Source organism: Cervus elaphus, chromosome 23 (genome assembly GCF_910594005.1).
Source record: "Cervus elaphus chromosome 23, mCerEla1.1, whole genome shotgun sequence".
NCBI lineage: Eukaryota > Metazoa > Chordata > Mammalia > Artiodactyla > Cervidae > Cervus > Cervus elaphus.
In genome coordinates, this window is record NC_057837.1 from 36286550 (window position 1) to 36310160 (window position 23611).

Sequence of the window (23611 nt, forward strand, 5' to 3'; positions counted from 1 at the left end):
TCTTCAAGGCTAAGACTTTCTAACAGACCCACCCTCACAGAATATTTTATTACATCACTTTTTAAGATTTGAATGTAACACTACTAATGTCCCTTTTAAAATAAAATCCTGAGGTTTCCTAGGGGCAATTTGTATCTCTCTTCTCAAATTCTCTGAACCGCGGTGTCCACAAAATGAGATACATGCTCAAAGCCATGCCAACAGGACAACTAAAGAATATTCTGGGGGGTATAACATCTATTTTAATAAATATCCCCTGGTTACCTCAAGAAGGTTAGTAGCTGGACACCGAGTCTGTATTAGTATTAAAGTGCAGTATTTAAAATAATTCACTACAGAATAAGTGAATCAAATATTGTAAAAATATTTCCACAAAATTTTTGTTTAAAAATTCACTGGGAAATTTCAAATTAGGCCATCTTCTCATATATATATATACATATATCTGTATATGTATATATATATATATGAGCAATTCCTAATTTAGGGATAAAAATACTTTTTAAAAGTCCAAAGAATAAGGTGATACAGATCAATAAACAATTAGCAAATTAAATTCAAAGTTACTTAAACCACAAGTCAAGCTGCCATCTGATGGGGAAATATCTGCCTACCCCATCATCTTTCCAGAAAAGACACAGGACTACATCAGTAAGGGTTCTAACTTAACAGAGCTCTTCCGAGTTTCATGTACATGCACTAATCAAGCCCAGCAAATATTAACAATCTCACAGGTATTAACATTTCATGACGATATAATTTATGACATTTGTCTTTTCTTACATTTTATCCTCAAGTTACAATTTAAAAAAAGTCAGTTTCCAGTATGATCGTAATTCTTAATTACACTGGAATATTTTTGTATTTAGAAAATATCAACCATACTATCACAGTTTACCTTTTTAAATGTATTGAGAAGTCTGAGCATTATCTTCTATACTTTAAATATGCTTAAAGCACAAGAGCATTTTGAATTTTTGCATCCCAGAATGTAGCAACAATGTCTAACATCACAAAATAAGCCCTTGGTGCTGGCAGTTCTGAAAGCACATGAATGCATCTGCCTCAACAGGAAAAAAAGTCTCTAAATTGGATAAGATTTTGAATTAAGAGATTTTTCTGCATAAAGAAACCCCTGTGATCTGATTTAATACTGGCAGTGTCATGCTAAGGCCACGTGACCAATATTTTAGCAAAGAAAAAAAAAGCCAAGGTAATTTTATAGTAGCAATAGTTTCTTTTTTTATTTTAATATACTTTAGGAAACAATATACAAAGCTGAGCTTTCCCACCGTCTCCAGGTAACAGCAGGAAGCTCCAATTACACAAATTTAGCGTTTTGTGATGGCTAAGAACAGCAGTCAGCACCAGACTTGAACAGTTAGCTACAACACAGACATCCTTCAAAATGAAATGTCCTCATAGCAAGACAGGTGAACCAGGGTTTTAACAAAAGACAACCACTTGGGAAGTGACTAACGGTTCTTGTTGAATTTCTTATTTCATTAAATAGTCTTATACACATTTTCCTGTTAATATGCTTTAAACAAAACCTCCCTTAAGGAATTATTTCAATGAAGTATAAATGTTCAACAAGAATAGTTCTGATAAAGAATCCCCAGGTAGTTTAAATTCTAATATGCATTGACCGAAGGTAAAGAAAAATAACAATTTTTGTTTCTTTTAACATGTTTATTACAACAGATACAATTCACATCTGACTAGAGTTGTTTCCTCTTCCCTCCCACAACCATGTTCATTGGGCCATTTCCTCATATTTGAGCAATCAATGTACTTTCAGCACACATGCCCAGCAGTACTTTTAAGTCCATTCTTACAGGGTGCAAATGGATTTCAATAATTTATACAAACAAGTGGGTTATGCTCAATCACTGCAATTTTAAGCTACTGTACACAGGAATGAAAAGGTTATAGAAAAGTGCCATAGCAACAGTGCCTTAAGAAAGGAGAAAAAGAGGAGCCTTAAAAAATGGATAAAATCAGATCAAGGATTTCAGAGGGAAATGGAACACACGGGAAATGAAAAACATTTCTCTGCAAAACAAATGGAGAAGCACTGCTCTTGATCAGGTGCAAGTGTGGAAACAGTTGTTTCATGATATTTTGTACACTGCCCATATGGTTCAAAATCGCATCCTTAGACACAGATCGCCTGGCGCTTGCACTGAATTTTTGAAAATGCAAGATTTCTGAATGATAAATTAACCCCCCAAATTTTTCTTTAAAAAAGCTAATTTTGCAGACAGGTTTACATGTAAAAGGCTAGGTATTTAGCCACCTCAGCATTGATTAGTTTTGGATGTCTAAGCTCTGTTACACATGGCTTCCCATGGCTTCACTCTACAAAACATATTTACAACGTGAAGAATACATCTACAAGAAATCTACATTTCAAGGGTTTTACAAATCAATCTTGTATCTTTCCCCTGAATTGAATCTCACAGACCCCGACCCCTTGTCATTTCCTTTGCCCAGCTTAACGGTCCAAAGTCTACTTAAATGCAGCTCAAAAATGTTAAGACTGGGAAACAGATTTACAGTTCCTGTTCTCAACACCATGTGCAATTATTCACATCTTCACACCATGAAGGAATTCTGATTTTTTAGCTTTTCGAGTTCCTTAATTTGTTGTCTCAAAAATAGTATCCTGAAAAATAAAAGATGGCATTAGAGCCCATGCGGTCATTATAAATTTTACAGAAAAAACAAACTTTTAACTATAAAAATACCTTTACAAAGAAAAGGAGTAACTACTAGCTATGATGAAGTAATTTAAAACTGTTCAGTCTAGTTAGGGCAAAATAACCATTTGATAATATGACATATTAAAGTATTGGGATGACAAAAGTTAAATATTTCCTAGTTTTCTAACCCTTTCTCAATAATTATGAAAAAAATTCTCAATATAAATGTAGGTTCATAAAAATGGAGCAAAGTCCAGCTGACATGCATATTTAAAACAAAATATAAAAATACAAACTCCACAGCTAACTAGATTTTTATGAACTTTGTAACACTATTCCTCTTCTGTGAACTGTGACAATTACTGCTTATTATCTGTATGGTCAAACATGATTTGTGACATGTGACTGTGTTTCAGTAGCTGCAAGCTACTGTTCTGTTGAGCAAGCCAAAGTAAGGTTTTACATATGCCAGAACTACTTTCGGAGCAATCCTAGAGTAAAAAAAAAACCCCAACTGATATTCAAAAGTGTTTCCAGACTTTTTAGTCGTTGAAAGGTTAGGTAAAAACTCACTTTCCCAAGTTTACCATAAACCATGACTTGGTATCTGCGGTTTCACGACAAGATTACGTCTGACCCAGTGACTCAACACAGACAGGATGTGAAGCCACTGAGTGTGGCCTCAGTGTGGCCTCAGCTCTGTAACAGGCTTGGAAAGACCTATGCTGTCTAACACAGTGCAGAAATCCCACCTGGATAAAACACTGTATCATTAAGAAATACGAGACCGAGTTAAGGTGAAAACAACTAAAGAAGGCACATATATATCATTAAACTTCCTAGACAACTAAACTTCATGTAATTTCCAAGGGATCTATTGATGCTTCAAGGACAATGTAATCAGTAGTTTGAATGTCAACTGAAATATTTACCCTCAGTAAGAGGGCACTGCTCTCAACCAAAGAGGGGACTCCTGGTAACTGGTCGCTGTAAATATCTTACTTTTTATTTATTTATTTTAAACACCTGACTTTTTAAATAAAACACTGCAAGTACCTTATGTAGTCATTATCCAAGGAAAAAAGTTTAATAATAAAGCATTTATACCACGGGTTAAGAGAAAAAAAATCTAGATGCCATTACCGTTCATCAGGAACATTACTAAACTATGAAACAGTTCACAGTATCATGGAGTGTGATATATCAAACAGAATTTTAAATTAAAATTTACTTCAGTGAAAAGCGTACCTTTGCTCTCGCAAAGTTGCTTGAATTTCACATACTCGGACTAAAGATCTTAAATTTTTTAATTCAGTACAAATTTCTGACATATGAACGCTTCCCATGTTATGGGCTTCTTCTCGCAATCTTGATGCCTATAAAAGAAATGAAAATCTCATGAAATGTAAGCCACATTCACATACAAAAATAAAGAGTGTAACTTTCTATCAAGATTATAGAGTAAGTCTTCTAAATTCACAAAAATGCTCATGAATCTGAGGGGAGGGGGAAGGGAATGATTTTTTTCTTTTTTTTAACCATCTCTAATGGTAAAATGTATTCCTTTAAGAATTCCCCCCTCAGGCTTCTTGAGAAGACAGTATTTTCAGTCTCATGGTAGTACAGCACTAATATAGAAGGATTCATGATTTGTGGTTAATAAAAAATGCTGGATCAACCAAAGTGAAATTCAGGTATAACACTGATAAAAGGGCCTTACTGTATCCCCGTATCGAGAGATATACAATGCATGACCATAAACTTACAGAACATTTTAGATGGTCAGTCATTTGATAAAATGAAACATAGCCAGTGGCAATAACTGGAAAGTGCTAGGGTTGGTCCTTCATCCCTACTAGTACTCTCAGTAGTTAGTTGAACCTTGAACAACAGAGGTTTTGCACTGTGCAGGCAGGCCCACTTACACATGGATTTTTTCCAATAATAAACACTGCTGTCCTACACGATCCACGGTTGGCCGATCTGGGGGTGAGGGACTGTGGATATGGAGGGCTGACTATAAACCATACTTGGATTTTTGACTGTGTGGAGACTCAGCCCCCCTACCCAAGTTGTTCAAGGGTCAACTGTACTAAAAGGATCAGAGTGGCCGGCTGAGTAGGAAAAGCATGCTGGCTTTGCGTTGTATCACTCTTAGTAACTGAGTGACCTTGGTACAGATTATTTGGTCTTAAGGGCCTCTTTTAGTAAAATGAAAAACTCATGATCTGCACTGGTCAGTAGTTTTAGAAAATGGAAAAAATAAACATAAAGCACTTAGCACAGACCTAAACGCTGAGCGCTTGATAATGGGAGCTACAATGATAATTAAAATAGGTAAAACCACAAAGTTATCTCACAAGTATCCTATAAGTACATATCAAATATTTTACAAAGTGACCACACACAATCTAATGAGAAATTAGTTGTTTTAAAGACTGCTCGAATCCGCAGGGTCCGGGTTAGATTTTCTCACAGTGGAATTGAGCTGTCAGCAAATCACAGGCAGAACAGCTGCTGTGACTGTGTGATATACCTGCTTCTCCGCATGATCTGCAGGCCATCCTTGAACGTGCTTGATGAGATTTTCATTGAAGTGTGCTGCGAGCGTCGGTGTTAGTGAACACGGAGGTCGGGCAGAGGAGTTCTGTGGTACAACCGCTGTATTTGATGCATTACTACTAGACGTGTGATTTGGACCAGGTGACGGACTTCTCTGGCTACTACGAGAAAAGATAACCGAACGTGGGGCATGGTTAAAAGTGGTTTCTAGGTATCCTAAACATTGCCTGTCAATACCTTTCATTAACTTAAAGATACCCAAATTTCTAAGAATAACTTATTATTTTAATATTAAATAAGTATAATTTAAAATCCAAAGAATACTTATATCATATTCCTAATACACGTCTGGAGGTTAAAAGAGCCCTCTGAACAGTAATGTCAGGGCTGAATTTAAAATATCTGTACTCACCCAAACTTGACAGTAGAACCTGTAACTTTGTATACTACAAATACAAATAAGGATGTGACTAAGCAATGGTCACATTCGAACAGTTGTAGATATAAGGCACATCAATATATCTTAAATACATGAAGACATGGAGGGTGAAAAGTACAGAGGTTTGACTGTTTAAAATCAGAGTAAAGTGAGTAATCAGAGAGTGAAATAATGTGAAGCAAAACAGACAGTGTAACTGCCTCACAGTGAATGAGTTCAGTAGCAAAATAAGACCAAAAATGGGGAACACTCTGAGGCTGCTTATCTTCTTTTCACCTGTATGGTTTGGGCCAGGATTTAGGGATGTGGCGGTGAGAATCAAGAATGTAATACCCCAAGCTGACTTCCTAGCTGCCTCGCACCAGACTTTGCTCTGAATGAATTTCCAAAATGAAATTTATTTCCAAAAATGAAATTTCCCAAAAGATGAATTTTTTGGAAATTTATTTCCAAAAATGAAATTTCCCAAAAGATGAAAAGTTCTCATCACTGAGGATATTTAAAATTATATTGCAGCCACTAAAGACTAAAGGATCAGAATTGAGGCTATTGGGAAGGCCTGACACACATCAGCTGGAAAATACTGACCCAAGTTTCAGATGTGAGGTTTTTGGCTTTATCAATAAACTCAAATCTAAAACTGCTATTGGGAAGTTATCGTTTCCAATGAATGAAGTAGTATAAAATCATGTGCCTCTGCAAGTGAAGTGTCATATATATAGTTACTCCCATTGTATTCCATCAAGCAAAACTCTAAATAGAGAGCCACTTTCTTCAAAATAATTCAGGATTCACTACTAGAGACAATCTAGTAAGATTTGCCTTTGTAAATTTTATAATATACAAAACTATGTTAGGCTATCCCTGGATTCTTCCAAGATCAAGTTCTACTATACATATGTAATATCCAAGTAATATGGTAATATAAGGAAAAAAGTGTTGTCTCAACACACAACATCAACTTACTTTGAGCGCTGAAGACTTCGAGGAGAGACAGGTTCATGACCTTGTTGCTGCTTGTCAGCAGTTACAGGCTGCTGTGTGGCCGACTGTGAAACTGGTCCTTGCTTAACTACTGGAGTACTAACCTGGAATGTCAAAATCTGGTGAGACAGGCTTCTACCACATAGACAAACAGCAGTGAAAACCAGATAAGAGCAGAAGTTCTGCCAATGAAAACTTCCCAATTATTTCTGTTCAGTGATTTTTTTAAAGGTAAGAATTGTCGTAAAAGTTCACAATAAGATTAGTATTAGGGATACAGCCACACTTAATTATGTAGACTATTGTTATTTAGGGCCCAAATCCTCAGATCCCTCCAAGTCTAGTTAGTAATCTTGAACAATATAAAATACAGAGATTTAAAGAGGAGGAATCGAATGAGTTCCCAAAGGTCATGTGGTTAGAAGAAAGTTTTTTGAGGCTTAGATCCAATTTCTTCATAAAATGGCCCAGGGCCAAACAATTACTTAAGCCAACCAGCTTAAGAAACTAGTTCTCCTGATTTTAAGCCCATTTTCTTTCCAATTTCCTGATTTACTATTACTTCTGTATCAATAAAAATAAATATATTACACCACATCATCCAAATACAGCTGCTTAAAATTCAATCACAAAAGAAGAGAATGTATTGACTTGTCTATCAGAGAATGAGCTATGGCCCATATGCAGTTTAGCTGGAGTGGGCTTCAAAGAGATGGTACCTTACAGAGGCAGATCAATAGGTCCATGGTTGCCACTGTGGACACATATATTTCCACATACACACGTGTGACAGAAAACAAGCAGTTTTCAATGTAAGTCCAAAATATGTACAAAAGCATGTTCTTTTATATAAGATCAAGTGTCCACTTACTTTTAAAGACAATTTGAAAGGTTTATAATGCAAGCAACTACAAGCCATCTGCTTACAGGATCTGAAGTGACAATGTTACGATCAACTGTAAACCCAACACAACCACTCATGCCATGTGCAGCCATATTTCACTGTGCTCTTAGAATACCACAAGGTAAGTTATAAGCTCTAAGAACAGGTCTCTTGTGCTAAAACTCACATTTTAATTCTTCTCTCATCAAAACACAAGTAAACAATAAGGAACTACACAGAAAACTAACAACTGTAACTCAAAATTTTAAAACAGCGATCTACAACACACACAGAAACATGACTCAAGTAGGGAAGGAATGAGCCAACAGGAAGACCTAAGAGTTGGCCTACCATCCATTTCAAGTCATGTTTCAATACATTTTTATTTTTAGGCTTCTGCTTATGATTTTATTTAAATAAGACATTCTTTGCCATGAAAGTGTCTTAACAGCCCACTGTTTTACAGCTTTTAAAAACAATTTCCCCAAAGAGTTACCAGTAAGAGTTCAAAAAAAGTTAAAACTCATACATTTCAACTTCCAAATAGCTCAAGTTTTACTGGTGGTATTCTACGAAAGCACAGAATGAGGATGACTGGGAACTGCTTATGAATTTGTGAGCAAGAAGCAAAGAATACAGCATAAAACCCGACAGCAGCATCACAAGATCCTGTTCACAGCCCAGTACGGACAGAGACTAGTCAACAGTCTAACTGCTATGAGGAGCCAACAACGTAAGGTTTTACTTGGACAAACAAGCAATATAACTTCATAAAATGGGTTCTATATTCAGAGACACCTGGGTCTAAAAATGACTCAACCATAAAAATCAGACTTAACGAAAGAGTTAATTTTCTATCAAATGAAGCAAACAGTAGCTGATGTGAAAATCAGATACAAAGCTCTTGCCACAGAAACTGACTCATTTCTATAAAAAACATATGGGGAAATCACTGGAAAACATGTTCTTACACCTTGGAGTCTAAAAACATGTAAAAACATGTTTTTAAAAACATGTTTCTAAAAAACATGTAAATCCATGGCTGATTCATGTCAATGTATGACAAAACCCACTACAATATTGTAATTAGCCTCCAACTACTAAAAAAAAATGAAAAAAAAAAAAAACTCTACAAAAATAACACTCTATTAGTAAATCTTCTTTATCCATGAAGTCAATGAAGAGAGAAGAGCATCAGTGCAGAGGAGGGGCACTGGTGCAACTCCCCCCTCCAAGCCTTCCATTAGCTGAGATTAACCTGCATCTATTCTCACTCACCTGCCATGCATCCCACCACCATCTCACTCCCAAAAAAGGGCTCTTCCTTCATACACAGTCTAGAACACTATGAAACTTGTTTTAACCAAAAGTGTGTTCTTTCCCAATTTCCCTCAGAGGCGATGTACCTTTCAGTCAGTTCAGTGGACTCTGCGACCCCACGCCAAGCTTCCCTGTCCATCACCAACTCCAGGAGATTGTTCAAACTCATGTCCATCGAGTCACTGATGCCATCCAACCATCTCATCCTCTGGTGACCCATTCTCCTGCCTTCAATCTTTCCCAGCATCAGGGTCTTTTCCAAGGAGTCAGTTCTTCCCATCAGGTGGCCAAAGTACTGGAGCTTCAGCATCAGTCCTTCCAGTGAGTATTCTGGACTGATTTCCTTTAGGATTGACTGGTTAGATCTCCTTGCAGTCCAAGGGACTCAGGAGTCTTCTCCAGCATCACAGTTCAAAAGTATCAATTCTTCAACGCTCAGCTTTCTTTATAGTTCAACTCTCACATCCATACATGACTACTGGAAAAACCACACCTTTGACTAGATAGACTTTTGTCAGCAAAGTAAAATCTCTGCTTTTTAATATGCTGTCTAGGTTGGTCGTAGCTTTTCTTCCAAGGAGCAAGCGTCTTTTTATTTCATGGCTGCAGTCACCATCTGCAGTGATTTTGGAGCCCAAGAAAACAAAGTCAGCCACTGTTTCTATTGTTTCCCCATCTTTTTGTCATGAAGTGACAGGACTGGATGCCATGATCTTAGTATTTTCAATGTTGAGTTTTAAGCCAGCTTATTCACTCTCCTCTCTTACTTTCATCCAGAGGCTCTTTAGTTCCTCGTCACTTTCTTCCATAAGGGTGGTGTCATCTGCATATCTGAGGTTATTGATATTTCCTCTGGCAATCTTGATTCCAGCTTGTGCTTCATCCAGTCCGGCATTTCACATGATATACTCTGTGAAATGTACTCTTGTAAGTTAAACAAGCAGGTTGACAACATACAGACTTGACGTACTCCTTTCCCAATTTGAAACCAGTCCATTGTTTCATGTCTGGTTCCAACTGTTGCTTCTTGAACCTACATACAGATTTCACAGGAGGCACGTAAGGTGGTCTGGTATTCCCATCTTTTGGACGACTTTTCCAGCTAGTTGTGATCCACACAGTCAAAGGCTTTGGCATAGTCAAGAAAGCAGAAGTAGATGTTTTTCTGGAATTCTCTTGTTTTTTCTATGATCCAATGGATGTCAGCAATTTGATCTCTGGTTCCTCTGCCTTTTCTAAATCCAGCTTGAACATCTGGAAGTTTTCAGTTCACCAACTGTTGAAGGCTAGTTTGGAGAATTTTGAGTATTGCTTCGCTAGCGTGTGAGATGAGTACACCTGTGTGGTAGTTTGAACATTCTTTGGTATTGCCTTTCTTTGGAATTGGAATGGAAATTGACTTTTCCCAGTCCTGCGGCCACTGCCGAGTTTTCCAAATTTGCTGGCATATATTGTGCCATCTTTGCATAAAATGTTCCCTTGGTATCTCTATTTTTTTGAAGAGATCTCTACTCTTTACCATTCTATTGTTTCCTTCCATTTCTTTGCACTGATCAATGAGGAAGGCTTTCTTATCTCTTCTTGCTATTCTTTGGAATTCTGTATTCAGATGGATATAGCTTTCCTTTTTCTCCTTTGCCTGTCACTTCTCTTCTTTTCTCAGCTATTCGTAAGAAGTCCTCAGAGAACCATTTTGCCTTTTTGCATTTCTTTTTTCTTGGGGATGTTTTGATCACCAACTTCTGTACAATGTCACAAACCTCTGTCCATAGATCTTAGGCACTCTTATCAGATCTAATTCCTTGAATCTTTGTCACTTCTGTACAATGTCACGAACCTCTGCCCATTGCTCTTAGGCACTCTATCAGATTCAATCCCTTGAATCTATTTGTCACTTCCACTGTATAATCCTAAGGGATTTGATTTAGGTCATATCTGAATGGTCCAGTGGTTTTCCCTACTGTCTTCAATTTAAGTGTGAATTTGGCAATAAGGAATTCATGATCTGAGCCACAATCAGTTCCCAGTCTTGTCTTTGCTGACTGTATAGAGCTTCTCTATCTTCCGCTGCAAAGAATATAATCAATCTGATTTCAGTATTGACTATCTGGGGATATCCATGTGTAGAGTCATCTCTTGTGTTGTTGGAGGAGAGTGTTTACTAACACCAGTGCATTCTCTTGGCAAAACTCTGTCAGCCTTTACCCTGCTTCATTTTGCACTCTCAAGTCAAACTTGCCTGTTACTCCAGATAGCTCTTGACTTCCTACTTTTGCATTCCAGTCCCCTAAAAGGACATCATTTTGGTGTCAGTTCTAGAAGGTTTTGTAGATCCTCACAGAACCATTCAACTTCAGCTTCTTTGGCATTAGTGGTTGGGCACAGACATGAATTACTGTGATACTGAATGGTTTGCCTCGGACACAAGCAGAAATCATTCTGTCATTTATGAGATTGCACCCAAGTACTGTATTTTGGACTCCTGTTGACTATGAGGGCTACTCCATTTCTTCTAAGGGATTCTTGCCCACAACAGTAGATATACTGGTCATCTGAATTAAATTTGTCCATTCCAGTCCATTTTAGTTCACCGATTTCCTAAAATGTTGACATTCTAGTCTTGCCATCTCCTGTTTGACCATTTCCAATGTACGCTGATTCATTGACCTAACATTCCAGGTTCCTATGCAATATTGTTCTTTACAAAAGCATCAGACTTTACTTCCATCACCAGTCACATCCACAACTGGGCATTGTTTTTGTTTTAGCTCCATCTCTTCATTCTTTCTGGAGCTACTTCTCTACTCTTCTCCAATAGTATATTGGGCACCTACCAATCTGGGGAGTTCATTTTTCAGTGTCATTATCTTTTTGCCTTTTCATACTGTTTATGGGGTTCTCAAGGCAAGAATATTGAAGTGGTTTGCCATTCCCTTCTCCAGTGGACCACGTTTTGTCAGAACTTACCTTTGGCTGTGATGAAACAGGAGGAGTACTGATCAAAGGTTTGATGGGGACTGTGTTTGTCTGCGGTGTGCTTATCCTTGGAGACACGTATGATCGTGGGGATGATGCGTCAGACGTTAAAGACATTGGAGACTGATTGGATGGTTGGGCTGCAAAGAGTAAAATAAACCAGAAACTTCTGTAATTGACGTGGGGCAGATCTTTACAACTCTGCACATGCCCCATAACCTCAAAGAGAACACCTATCTGAAAAAGTCAGCATCTCTACCCACTGGGGCCACAATGACCACATGACCTGTCAGAGACTAGCCACCCAATGCAGCACCCATTCTAAGTCTGAACAGTCTCGCCAGGAAAGCATCCTGATCTTTAGCCTTACTTCTAGTTCCCCTCAGATTCCCACCCCATGAGGTTACCCAAGGGATCTCTTAAGAGTCTTTTCACTGCACTGGTTGATCAGCAGTCCTGCTCACTTGAGCAGCTTTCTGCACTGGGACTCAGGGATAATAAATCAAGTGACTCTTATTTCCTGTCTGCTCCTTGGTGTCATCTCCACTAGACACCTGCACAGAGAAGAGGGCTGGCTAACTCAAGGCAGGACTAAAGCATTTCCACATCCTCTGATCAAAAATCATATAACACCAACTTGAACCAAAGTTCAACTCTGAAAACAGATTCAATGTTTCACAAAGATTGAGAGCATATCATAGTTTATTTTAGCTTTGGAGCAGGATACCTCATTAAGGACTTACATGCTGAATTAAATATATATTACAGATCTGATGGCAACAGCATAAGATAAATGTGAAAAGCTTGTTTCATTTAAAAAGGTAAAGAAAAATACTACTTGTATAAAGGAGTGTTAAAAAATCAAAATAAAATTATCATAGCTACTTTCTCTTCAAAGATTAAAAGAAATCTGTTATTAATCCCACCTGCCTGCCTTAAAGACACAACTCTAGAGGTATCTAAAAGTACATAAATACCTTGTGTGGAGAGCTGAGCAGCTTGAGAAATCAGAGAAGTTATGTTGAAAGCAGATGGTCCAGCAGTAAGAAACTTGTGAATTATAGACTGCAATGAGGCTTGTGTCACAGCTGCTGTAAGAACTAGAAGCACAGTACATCTTAAATTCAAATAAAAACACAGCAGCATATGTAGTATTAGTAAAAACGAAAATTCAAATAAGAACCCAGAAAAAAATTGTTTCATACTAGAATTTCCAAATTGAGTCTAGAAAACAGGAGTAATACAACAGGTCAAGACATGGGGAATGATCTGAGGCAGAAGCAAAGAAAATGAATTGGCTTATACAATAAAACAGTAGAGTTTCCTTTCCAGTAAAATTTAGGTGTTCAGTTAAAAGAAAACTCCTTAAAGGTGTTTAAATCAGCAGAGTATTCACTGGAACTTCTGACTACACCAGAAACCTAACCATACATAGGCAAGGTGCTTAGTACGTTACTTGTAATTAACAGGATAAATAGCTGTTTCATGAAACTGCTTTACTAGACAAGCTGAGCACTCAAATCCTACGTCAACACCTACCCTCAAAAATCTTTCAAAAATGGATGTTAAAAAGCTGGGTACTTTGAAATACTATTTTTGGAGCGTAAGATATTTTATTATCAACATTTTCTTAGGCTATGGTTTCTTCAAACTGTTTAAAAGTCCTACTTTGCCTAGTAAAATCTTTACCTATCAAACAAGAGAATACAGAAATGTTGAGAAGAATAAGACTGGAAGATTAATGACCAACTAGCCTGAGATAGCTCCATTTTTATGATACAGGAAGAACTTAACCACTTAACAGTACTGTTAAATATATGAGAATGTATGCAAACAAAATTTTGCGATGTTCGTAAGATTTAATACTTCAATCTGAATGGTTTACAAACTATATCCATTTTTACCCAGACTTCTTTGAGGTGGCTATCTAAATACTTTAGTAGTACACTGAAAAGCAAAATTGGAATTAACAATGCAATTTAACTAGGAAAAACAGCATAACATGATCCACATGATCCATTACTTCCCTTCTCATTGATGTTTAAGTAGTTCAAGAACTACCTGAATTCCTACACTTAGCTTAGTTCTAGTAAATAGCATATTTAAAATACTTCAAATAATTATTTACCAATATACAGGAGGCTTTTTGAAATATGTTGGAGACTAAGTGTTTTCTATCAATTTTAGTAAATACTCTTTTTTCCAAAAACATTAAGTTAACAGAACAATTATCTCTGGTAACTACCAGGTGCACAAACAAGTCTTGGAGAATACACAGAAAATTAAAGCATTGGTAATTCAATCATATCTTTTGAAGCATGCAGTTCAAATGTAAATTTCAAAATGAAACAAAGCATATTCCTATACTGGGGATTTTACTAATTATGTAATTCTGCACATTGCAAATGAACTTCTGAGAAACTGTTACCATGAAAATTTACCTTCATTTATTTTGGATATGTCCACATTAGAATTATTAAGTTGCAGCGTGGCTTGCAAAGCAGGAAGCAACTGTCTAAGCAGATTTGGGTCCTGAAGTAATGGAGGTATTGGTGACTGTGGAACAGGAGAGACAGGAATTGCTGAAGCGGATGCTGGAGGTGCAGACGTGGGGTTCAGTCCAGAGGCTGAAGATGTGGAAGGAGTTGTGCAAGTGTGTGATACAGACTTGTCTCCTGATGTAGATTCTAAAGACAAAGGAGACAGTAAGGCTGAAAAACATGACTTGAATACTGGAAATTGGAACCAACATCAAACAAGCAGGATCCATGTATGTGCCAGGCACCTAACTCAAGTAATCTCATTCCCAAGGTAGCACAGAGTGGGCTCAGCAAATAGTTGGCTGACTAGATATGAGGTAGATACTTCACACTCTGATTTCACAGATGACAAAACTGTACAAAAAAGACTATGTAACTTGCCTGAAGTCACCAGGGAAGGCAGTGACGCTACCATACCAAACCATACCTGTATCTGTGGTTCAAAGCACCACTATGCTTATTAGTAATGCTGTCTCAAAAACATGTACAAGCACACCTTGTTTTACTGCATTTTGCAGTTACTGCCTTCTTCATCCCCCCCAAATAATCGAAGGTTTCTACAGCAACTCTGTATTGCAAGTCTACCTACAACATTTTCCCAACAGCATTCTTTTTAAACTAAGGTACGTATTTTTAAAAACTGGAATATAATTGCTTTACAATAATGTTGTTTCTGCTGTACACCACTGTGAATCAACCATAGATATACTATATACATATATCCCCTCCCTCTTGAGCTTCCCTCCCACCCACCCCCATCCCACCCCTCTAGAGGTTATCACAGATTTTAGTCATAATGCTATTATTGCACACTTAACAGACTACAGTATAATGCAAACATAACTTTTATATACACTGGGAAGTCAAAATATTCATTTGACTTGTTTTATTGTGATACCTGCTTCACTGTTGTAGTCTGGAACCGGACTCTCAATACCTCCATGGTACTGTCCTGTATTGACTACATTTCCAAATAAGGTTGCATTAAGATATAAAGGGACAATACAATTCTCCAAGAATTAATTTATATGCACCATAAAGGTGAAAATGTTCATCACCACAAAAAACAGTCTGCTTAAATATGAAAATCAGAATAGGAGTGATGGTGAGCAACCCCAGAACGGACTATGGATGTGATAAATAAGAGGAGACACCTACTCTGAACTTTTATACCTAACAACTGAGTTTTGGAATTACATACTCCTCTTCTGGAATTAAATATATAAGGCAATAAACTATCTCTATTTGTATCATTTCAAGGTTATCAGCACTAAAAAAGATTCTTTAATAGCCAAAAAAAAACCAAAACAAAAAAACCTCCCACAAAATCCCAACCTGTGTTTCAATGTACACAAAAAAATGTATATTTATGAAAAATTATAATTTGAAAGCTGTCATTGCAAATTATTTACATAGATTTAAGGTAACTGAAATTAAAATCCCAACAGCATTCTTGGTAGCATTTGAAGAGGCATGGGTTAGTAAAAGCTACAAAACTCTTTAAGAAAAAGAATATAGCTAGTGACACGCATGTCAGACATAAAAACTTAAAAATTTAAAACAAAACCAATTTAAGGCAGATTTAACTTTTGTATATACATTTAAGTCTTAAGAAATAGTAGAGGAAAATACAAAAAAATAACTTTGATGTGAGGATGCAGAAAATGACACAAGAGCAAAATAATTACACCCAAAGGATTGGTAACCAAAATACTTTAAGGAATTTCTACAAATTAAAGAAACACAAACAAAAAAAAAAAAAAAAAAAAGAAACACAAACAATAAGAAGGAATGAAAGACACGAAAAGACAATTCACAGAAAAACCTGAATGGCTTAAAAAACAAAAGATCCTCAACTTCACTGATAATCAGGAAAATATATATTAAAAAGCAACAGAATATTCTTTTACATTCATATTGAGAAAAATGTCCAAAAGTCTAAAAATACCAAATACTGATAAAGAGTAATAGAAACAGCATCTCAGGTGGAAGCTAAACTCATATAACTACACTGGAAGATAATTTGGCATTCTTTAGAAAAACTGGAGGTACATGCACTTCATAACCCAGTTAATTCACCTTAGGTATACACCCTTAGAGAAACTCTAATATATGTAAATTAGGAGAAAATATTCAATAATTCTTGAAATGGTATTGTGCTTTTATAAAAAAAAATTTAGCACAAAACTAGAAACAAACCATATGTCTACCAACAGGAAAAGGAACACAAACTAGTATTTTTATATCATCAAATTTTATTAATACAGTCACTTTAATGAAGCAAAGAATTAAGAACAGAAGGTAATGACGTTTAGACTAGATTATTCAAGATATCCATACACTCTTACAATCCTGGCATTTCCTTAAGATTTTTCAAGCTCACATACATTATAGAACCGAATTAAGACTGCTACTATGATATATAAAAGTCTCAGGAACACTGTATTTGAATATCACATTGCTACCTAGTAAGTACAGATTTTTAATTCCAATTCTAGGAACTAAACATTCGTTAATCTTCATGGCCTCAAAGAAGCTGGGAATTAATAACAAGCTTATTGCAAAATAAGAAAAAACCAAACCTCCTTTACCAGCCTTTTAACAATACTGCTGTAATGGTCAAAAGAACTAGGGACAATAGCTCTCTAAAATACAGACTCAGAGCTGCTTTCACTACATTTCATGTATGTGCTGAACTCTTATGATCCATTTTGGTCTCCACATCTTTTATAAGACAGATACTTTCATTTTACAAGCACACATTTTAAAGGAGGGTCTGTAAGTCTTAGCAGACTGCTTACCATATTCAGCCTTGCTTTCAAACATTTGTTTGGAATCATAAACAAGTACAAAGAAACTTGAAGAAAATAAGATCTTCCTTATGAAAAGTTACTACATTTCATGAAGCAATTCTAGACAATAGCAGCAGTTTTCTCCAGATCATCATATCTTAAATTCACCTTAAGGAATAAACAGTTTAAATATCTTAATGATGTTCAGAATGAAACAAGTTCTATTTTTACTTCCTTTATGAACAATTAAGTCAGTACTTATACCCCTCTGAAATGACCCTTTTGTTGCTTTTACTTAGGTTTTCTTCTGCCTTCAAGGACAGGAGTTGGAGAAGGTGTTGTTTCCAAATTTGTTTCAGTGCTCCTAAATCCAGACTGGAAAAACTAACAGGGGCTGGAAAGTTCTTCAGTGTTATTCCTCATTCCAGGAAAAGAAGAACACTCCAAAACAGAAAACTAATACATATCACTCCCACAGAGATAATGTAACAATGTAAATAAATGTTTATTTATCCTATGGATACATGTCTTTCACAGTTTTTAAGAGATTATTGATGAACAGTATGGAAACCAGTTGACACCACTCAATATTTATAGGAACCTTCAGCATGTAACATTTCTTAAGGCCAGAAATTCTCTTTTTTCAAAGGTTTGATTTTGAGAATGACTTTAGCAGAATTACTCATGAAGTTTAAAAACAAAAAAAGATATAAGAGCTCCACCCCAGTTCTAAAGAACAGAATGGGGGAGGGGGAGTCCAAGAGCATGTATGGTAAACTTACAAGAGTTCTATGGGTGAATCTGGCACACCTTGCTGGTTATGAAAAAGAAAGATATTTAACTTTAAAACAAAAGGAAACAAAATCAAAACAAAATTTTGCACAAACATGAAGAGATAATGAAGAAAGGGCATGATCAAAGACAGGAAAGCTAAAATGCTTTTTCCAGGTAGGTCTTCAGCATGCTATTTTCCAGCATGCTATATGTTCACACTTTTTAAAACAGCTCCAGTCACCCTACTCTTCCTAAAAGACACACCTATACACATGCCCTCCCAAAACACATTACATCTTTAACATTTTTAATATTACTTGCCTCAATCTAGAAGTATAATTGAGAACAAGAGATCATATGTGATAATGAAAACATAAAATGCTACCCTGAAAGGTAGTCTTATCACTAAAATACAGAAGAAAGCTATTGGTTGGGTGTTGCTCCTCTACATTCAGAATGCCCTAGCACAGATATTACTCAGCATCTTCTATTAGGGAGCTTATTATCTCTCCCTTTTATCTGAAAATGAACTCTTTCAGGAAAAGAAGTTTGTTGTATTTATCTCTGTAGCTCTAGTAGCAAAACATGATCCAGCACCAAAATGGCAACACCACATGCTTCTTGACTGATGCCAGACTCGGCAAGAAAGGGGCAGGTGCATGTGTATGTGGTCCTCTTCCTTAACCTCTAGGTTCAAACCTTAAAGTGGGGGAGAAAAGCCTAAGATCTCCAAAACAACTGATAAAGCAGACAATGACCAGCTTGCTTTATGTTATTTTTCATAAAGCCAAGTAATACTGTATAATCTTAGAAACAAATATAACTTATTTAGACTTAATTCGAAAAACCTGAATCTTACAAAATACAAATAGTGACTTTAAGTAAAAAAACCAGTGCAGCGTTTTACATCCCAAACCCACTTCAAAAGCTTCTGCTTTGTAACATCAGCCTCTAGTCTATTCTTTAAATGAGAACCTTTGCAACTTCTCCTTTGCAACTTAATTTCGTAGGTTGCTTTAAACCTATTTTTTTCAGTTGTTGGCAAACCAATGGTATCTAATTTTAGCTCCAGCATTTTTATTGTGTGTCTTTTTTTAAGGAAATGTAGCAGTGTCATCCTACCATATTTTAAATTTAAAATGAACTAAGTTACTTTCCTAACTGATATTTCAATCATTTGTAATTCTCTAACCAAGTCTTTAATATAAACCATGGAATAAGTATGTTACCCTTTGATTTTAAATTGGATATATTAGCTCTGAGAAAACTTTTTTGTCTCTTTATGAATTAATCATTTAGATTCATTTATATTTCCAATTTTTACCAGTAGAGGGAGCAATTTACCAAACACTAGACCGTTCACACAGAAATGTTATCATAACCTAACTTTTCAAGCCTTAAGTAGTACCCACGCACCTCTTCTAATTATAGATACCCTTTCAAAATACTCAAGACAGCATATACTAAAATCAAAATTTTCTGACCCATATTTTTCCAGTATGCCAAATAACTCCTTCTCAATATGCGAAAAGGTCTAAAGAGATACTGCACTTAAAGAATAAAAGGTACTGACTACATTACTAAACAATTTCCTACAATGTTCTGACAGTTGCTGCAATAATATTAAACAGGACACAGGAACAAAGCTCAAACAACTGACAATGAGGCAGCCTGCATGTTCCACTGTGTAGGAGTGGTTACACAGAGGGGTACAACATGGAGAAATAAGCGGAAAAAGTGTACAAGTGAAAAAAACCATGAAATACCTAGGTGACAACACCTGGTATATAACCGGTCACTTCCTTTACTTTATAATTCATAATTTAAAATCTTATGTCTGTCCATAACTTTTCTAGGCATTTAAAATGTACATAAAAATAAGTATGGTATTGCTATTTTATAACATTTATGCTTTTGCAACTTGGTTTTTTAATTCAATCAGAAAAATCATTTATAATACAAAGGATAAACCTACTTTAAAGCTTAACAGATTTTACTTAAGTGACCTCCATAATAATCATCTTACACACTTTTACCAACTGTCATTAATCTTAAGAGTGAAAAAAAAGTCATTTTAATTTCCAATACTGAATCGGTAATCTTTCTCTTGAACTTTCATGCTGATAAAATACACAACATACAATTAATCATTTTAACCATTTCTGGGTTTACAATCCAGTAGCATTAAGTGTATCACACTGACACACAGCCATCATAATTCACCTGCAGAACTTTCTCATCTTTCCAAACAAACACTCTACCCAATTAAATAAAGCTCCCCATCCCACAAACCCTAAGGAGGCACAGCTCTAGTCTGTGTTCATGAATCTGTCCATCTGGGCTGCCTCACAGAACTGGATCACAGTAGCTGTCCTCTTGTGTCGCTGAGCATGAGGTTTTTAAAGTTCATGCGTGTTGCAGTGTGTAGCCGTGCTGCAGTGTGTATCACAATCTTGCTCCTTTCTAAGGCTGAGTAATACTGCATGTAAATATATATATCACATTTTATTTACCCTAGGATTGTTTCCACCATTCAGCTATTGTGAACAGCGCTGTCTCGATCCTTGGTGTATAAATATCCATTTGATTCCGTGGCTTTCAATTCTTCTGATTACACTTAAGCAAGAATCACTGGACGATCCTATGGTAATTTTATCTTTCACCCGTTGAGGAACTGCCAAACTGTAATCCACAGTGGCTGTGTTTCAATGTGTATAGAGGGATATTTCACTGTGGCCTGATGTGCTTTCACTATTGACTAATGATGCTGAGCACCGTTTTATGTGCTTACTGGCCATTAGATTATGTTCTCTGGAAAAATGTCTTTTGAACTCATTTGCCCATTTCTGAACTGGGCTGTTCACTTTCTCCTTAAGTAATATGACTGTATATTCAGGATATTAACCCCTGACCAGATGTAACTTAACAAATGTTTCCTCCCACCCCATGGGTGGTCTTTTCACTCTAGAGTGTCCTTTGAGGCACAGTTTTTAATTTTGATGAAGTCCAATTTACCTTTTTTTTTTTTTTTCTTCTGTTGCCAGTGCTTTCGGTGTCACTGGAGAAGGAAATGGCAACCCACTCCAGTATTCTTGCCTGGAAAATCCCATAGATGGAGGAGCCTGGTAGGCTACAGTCCATGGGGTCGCAAAGAGTCAGACATGACTGAGCGACTTCACTTCTCCACTGTCATATCCAAGATATCAGCACCAAATCCAGTGTCATAAAGACTTTACCTTGTTTTCTTCTGAGAGTTTTATAGTTTTTATCTCCTAAGTTAAGGCCTTTGTCCCATTTTGAGTAAATTTCTCTACCTATTCTAAAGCAAGACGGGCAATTTAAAATTCCTCTTCTGTAATTGCTGGTTCATATCCTTTGCTCATTTCTCTACTGGATTGTTTTTTTCACACTGCTTTGATGAATTCTTAATGTATCCTTAACGTACTGTGTTTTAAATATGTTCCAAATATTCTCTACTAATTCGGTATTTGCTTTTCAACCTTTGTTTCTTGTATCTCTGTCACAGAGAAGTTTTATGAACGTTTTAAGGCAAATGTGTTTTGAGTCTGATTTAAAAGATCTTCCTTGACTCTCAAGTTATAAACAAATATTTTCTAATATTCTTTTACCACCAGTGTTCCCTCTGCCCCACTATTCAAAATGCCATCTTTATTAACATAATTTTAGTAAACTAACTAAATCAGACTAACCACCCTCTCCCTGTTAAGGTCCCCAGTTATTCAAATATCTGAGTACCTCTATGGCCAATTGGTCTAATTTTACATGAATATTTAGTAATCCTAAAAATAGTTTAAAGCAAATCAAGGAAGGGCTGAATGGTGGCCCACTTAAAACCAGTTATGACCTCCTCTGTGGGCTTACTGCCTTATTAATATACACTGGAAAGTCTTTGAGTTCATTTTAATTTCACCCAGTCTACAAACATCATCAAACAGAAAAAGGAAGTTTAGGTGACTAACTTATACCTCATATTATGAATGACTAATCCCTTTCTCATTAGATTAAGACCACAGAAAGTGAAAGTCGCTCAGTCATGTCCGACACTTCACGACCCCATCGACTATACAATCCATGGAATTCTCTAGGCCAGAATATGGGAGCGGGTAGCCTCCCCCTTTTCCAGGGGATCTTCCCAACCCAGAGATCGAACCCAGGTCTCTTGCATTGCAGGGGGATTCTTATCAGCTGAGCCACAAGACTACAGAACCAGCATGTAACTGACTGACTCTTTAGACACGCTAAATTTTCTGAGAAATTACTGAAGGCCACTGATTAGATCTGTTTCTGCAGCTACTATTTACTTTTCAAACTTATTTACATTAATAAACTATAACTCAAAATTATTAAATAAGAAATTTTAATCTCTTCTGACTTTGGCACTTGTTTGGCCAAATCAAAAAACAAGGACCTATGTCTCCTGCCTATTTTGTCATTTCACAAATCTGGAAAGGAGGGTGGAGTCAGGACCAGTTTAGGATGGTCAACAGGCTACCAATCTGTAAAAATTCAACTGCATCATTTTTTAGCACAGAGTTTCTCTGTACTTTGTTGTCCAATACAGTAATCTTGCCAACAGATGTTCAAATGTTACTGTAACAAAGATATAACCTGTAAGGAGGTAACCTGACACCCTTGTTTCACCCTACCTAACACTAGAATTATTATTCTCTGCAAAACCAAACAGCTTCACAGCTCCTCCACACTTCTATCCCTCAAGCAAGCACAGACTGATCTGCCTTACGTTCTTTTTAATGGAAGATACACTGGCATTGCTGCTGCTGCTGCGGCTGCTAAGTAGCTTCAGTCATGTCTGACTCTGTGCGACCCCACAGATGGTAACCCAACAGGCTCCCCCGCCCCTGGGATTCTCCAGGCAAGAACACTGGAGACACTGGCATTACACAGACCTAAATCTATTTCTGGTTTCTTTAATTAGATCACAACATATGTAACACTTCTTCTCCAAATACATTTTTAAACCATGACCAAGGCAGGTGCTTCGCCAGCCCTCAACAGCACATTACCATTCTTTCAGTTATTTATTCACATATCACAAATACCAACTGGCTATTCTAGGGATATAGAAGTGGTCAGGACAGAGATCCTGCTCTTGTATTCTTTATCAGAGCATTCTATTGCTGACAACCTTAAAATACAGCTTAGCTACACTATCAGCACTTAAGACCAAGACCCATCTGTATGAACCACCAACCTCTTAATTATTTGTTAAGGAAAATCCAAACAAGGAAATCACTATGCTGATGAGAAGAATCAACAGGAAGCTTAACTGAAGTAACACAGATGTCTCCATTGAGGGAAAAAAATATATTTCAAATTAATGGACCTTTTTACAAATTTAGACTAACTGGAAAACAATCTGAAAAGATCCAAACTGTTACACAATTTATTTAAGGGAATAATACTGTTTCAATTCACATGCAAGGGGAAATACTTGGAAGTTAGTACTATCTTCCTTATACACACAGGCAATTTCAAGGTAATCAGGTTGCTTCCTAGAAGCTTAAAATTATATGTAAAAGTCTCACGTTAAGTTTGTGATCAGCAAAGACACTCTGTAGAATTTAAACATGAATTGATTTGTGATCTCTTTCATG

General features: G+C 36.5%; 1 protein-coding gene across 9 annotated transcripts in view; it reads right to left on the reverse strand.

The window, feature by feature from the left end:
- Positions 1-1217: 1217 nt before the first annotated feature.
- WAC (WW domain containing adaptor with coiled-coil) overlaps positions 1218-23611 on the reverse strand; it is a 79365-nt gene continuing 56971 nt past the window's right edge. For all 9 annotated transcript variants that reach the window (XM_043884541.1, XM_043884542.1, XM_043884547.1 and 6 more), the window contains 7 exons: positions 14311-14556; positions 12847-12969; positions 11861-12009; positions 6673-6794; positions 5242-5428; positions 3954-4081; positions 1218-2668 (listed from right to left, as the gene is read on the reverse strand). In XM_043884541.1, coding sequence (XP_043740476.1) covers positions 2599-2668; positions 3954-4081; positions 5242-5428; positions 6673-6794; positions 11861-12009; positions 12847-12969; positions 14311-14556 — 1025 coding nt within the window. In that variant the 3' untranslated portion in view covers positions 1218-2598. The remainder of the gene's footprint in view (positions 2669-3953; positions 4082-5241; positions 5429-6672; positions 6795-11860; positions 12010-12846; positions 12970-14310; positions 14557-23611) is intronic.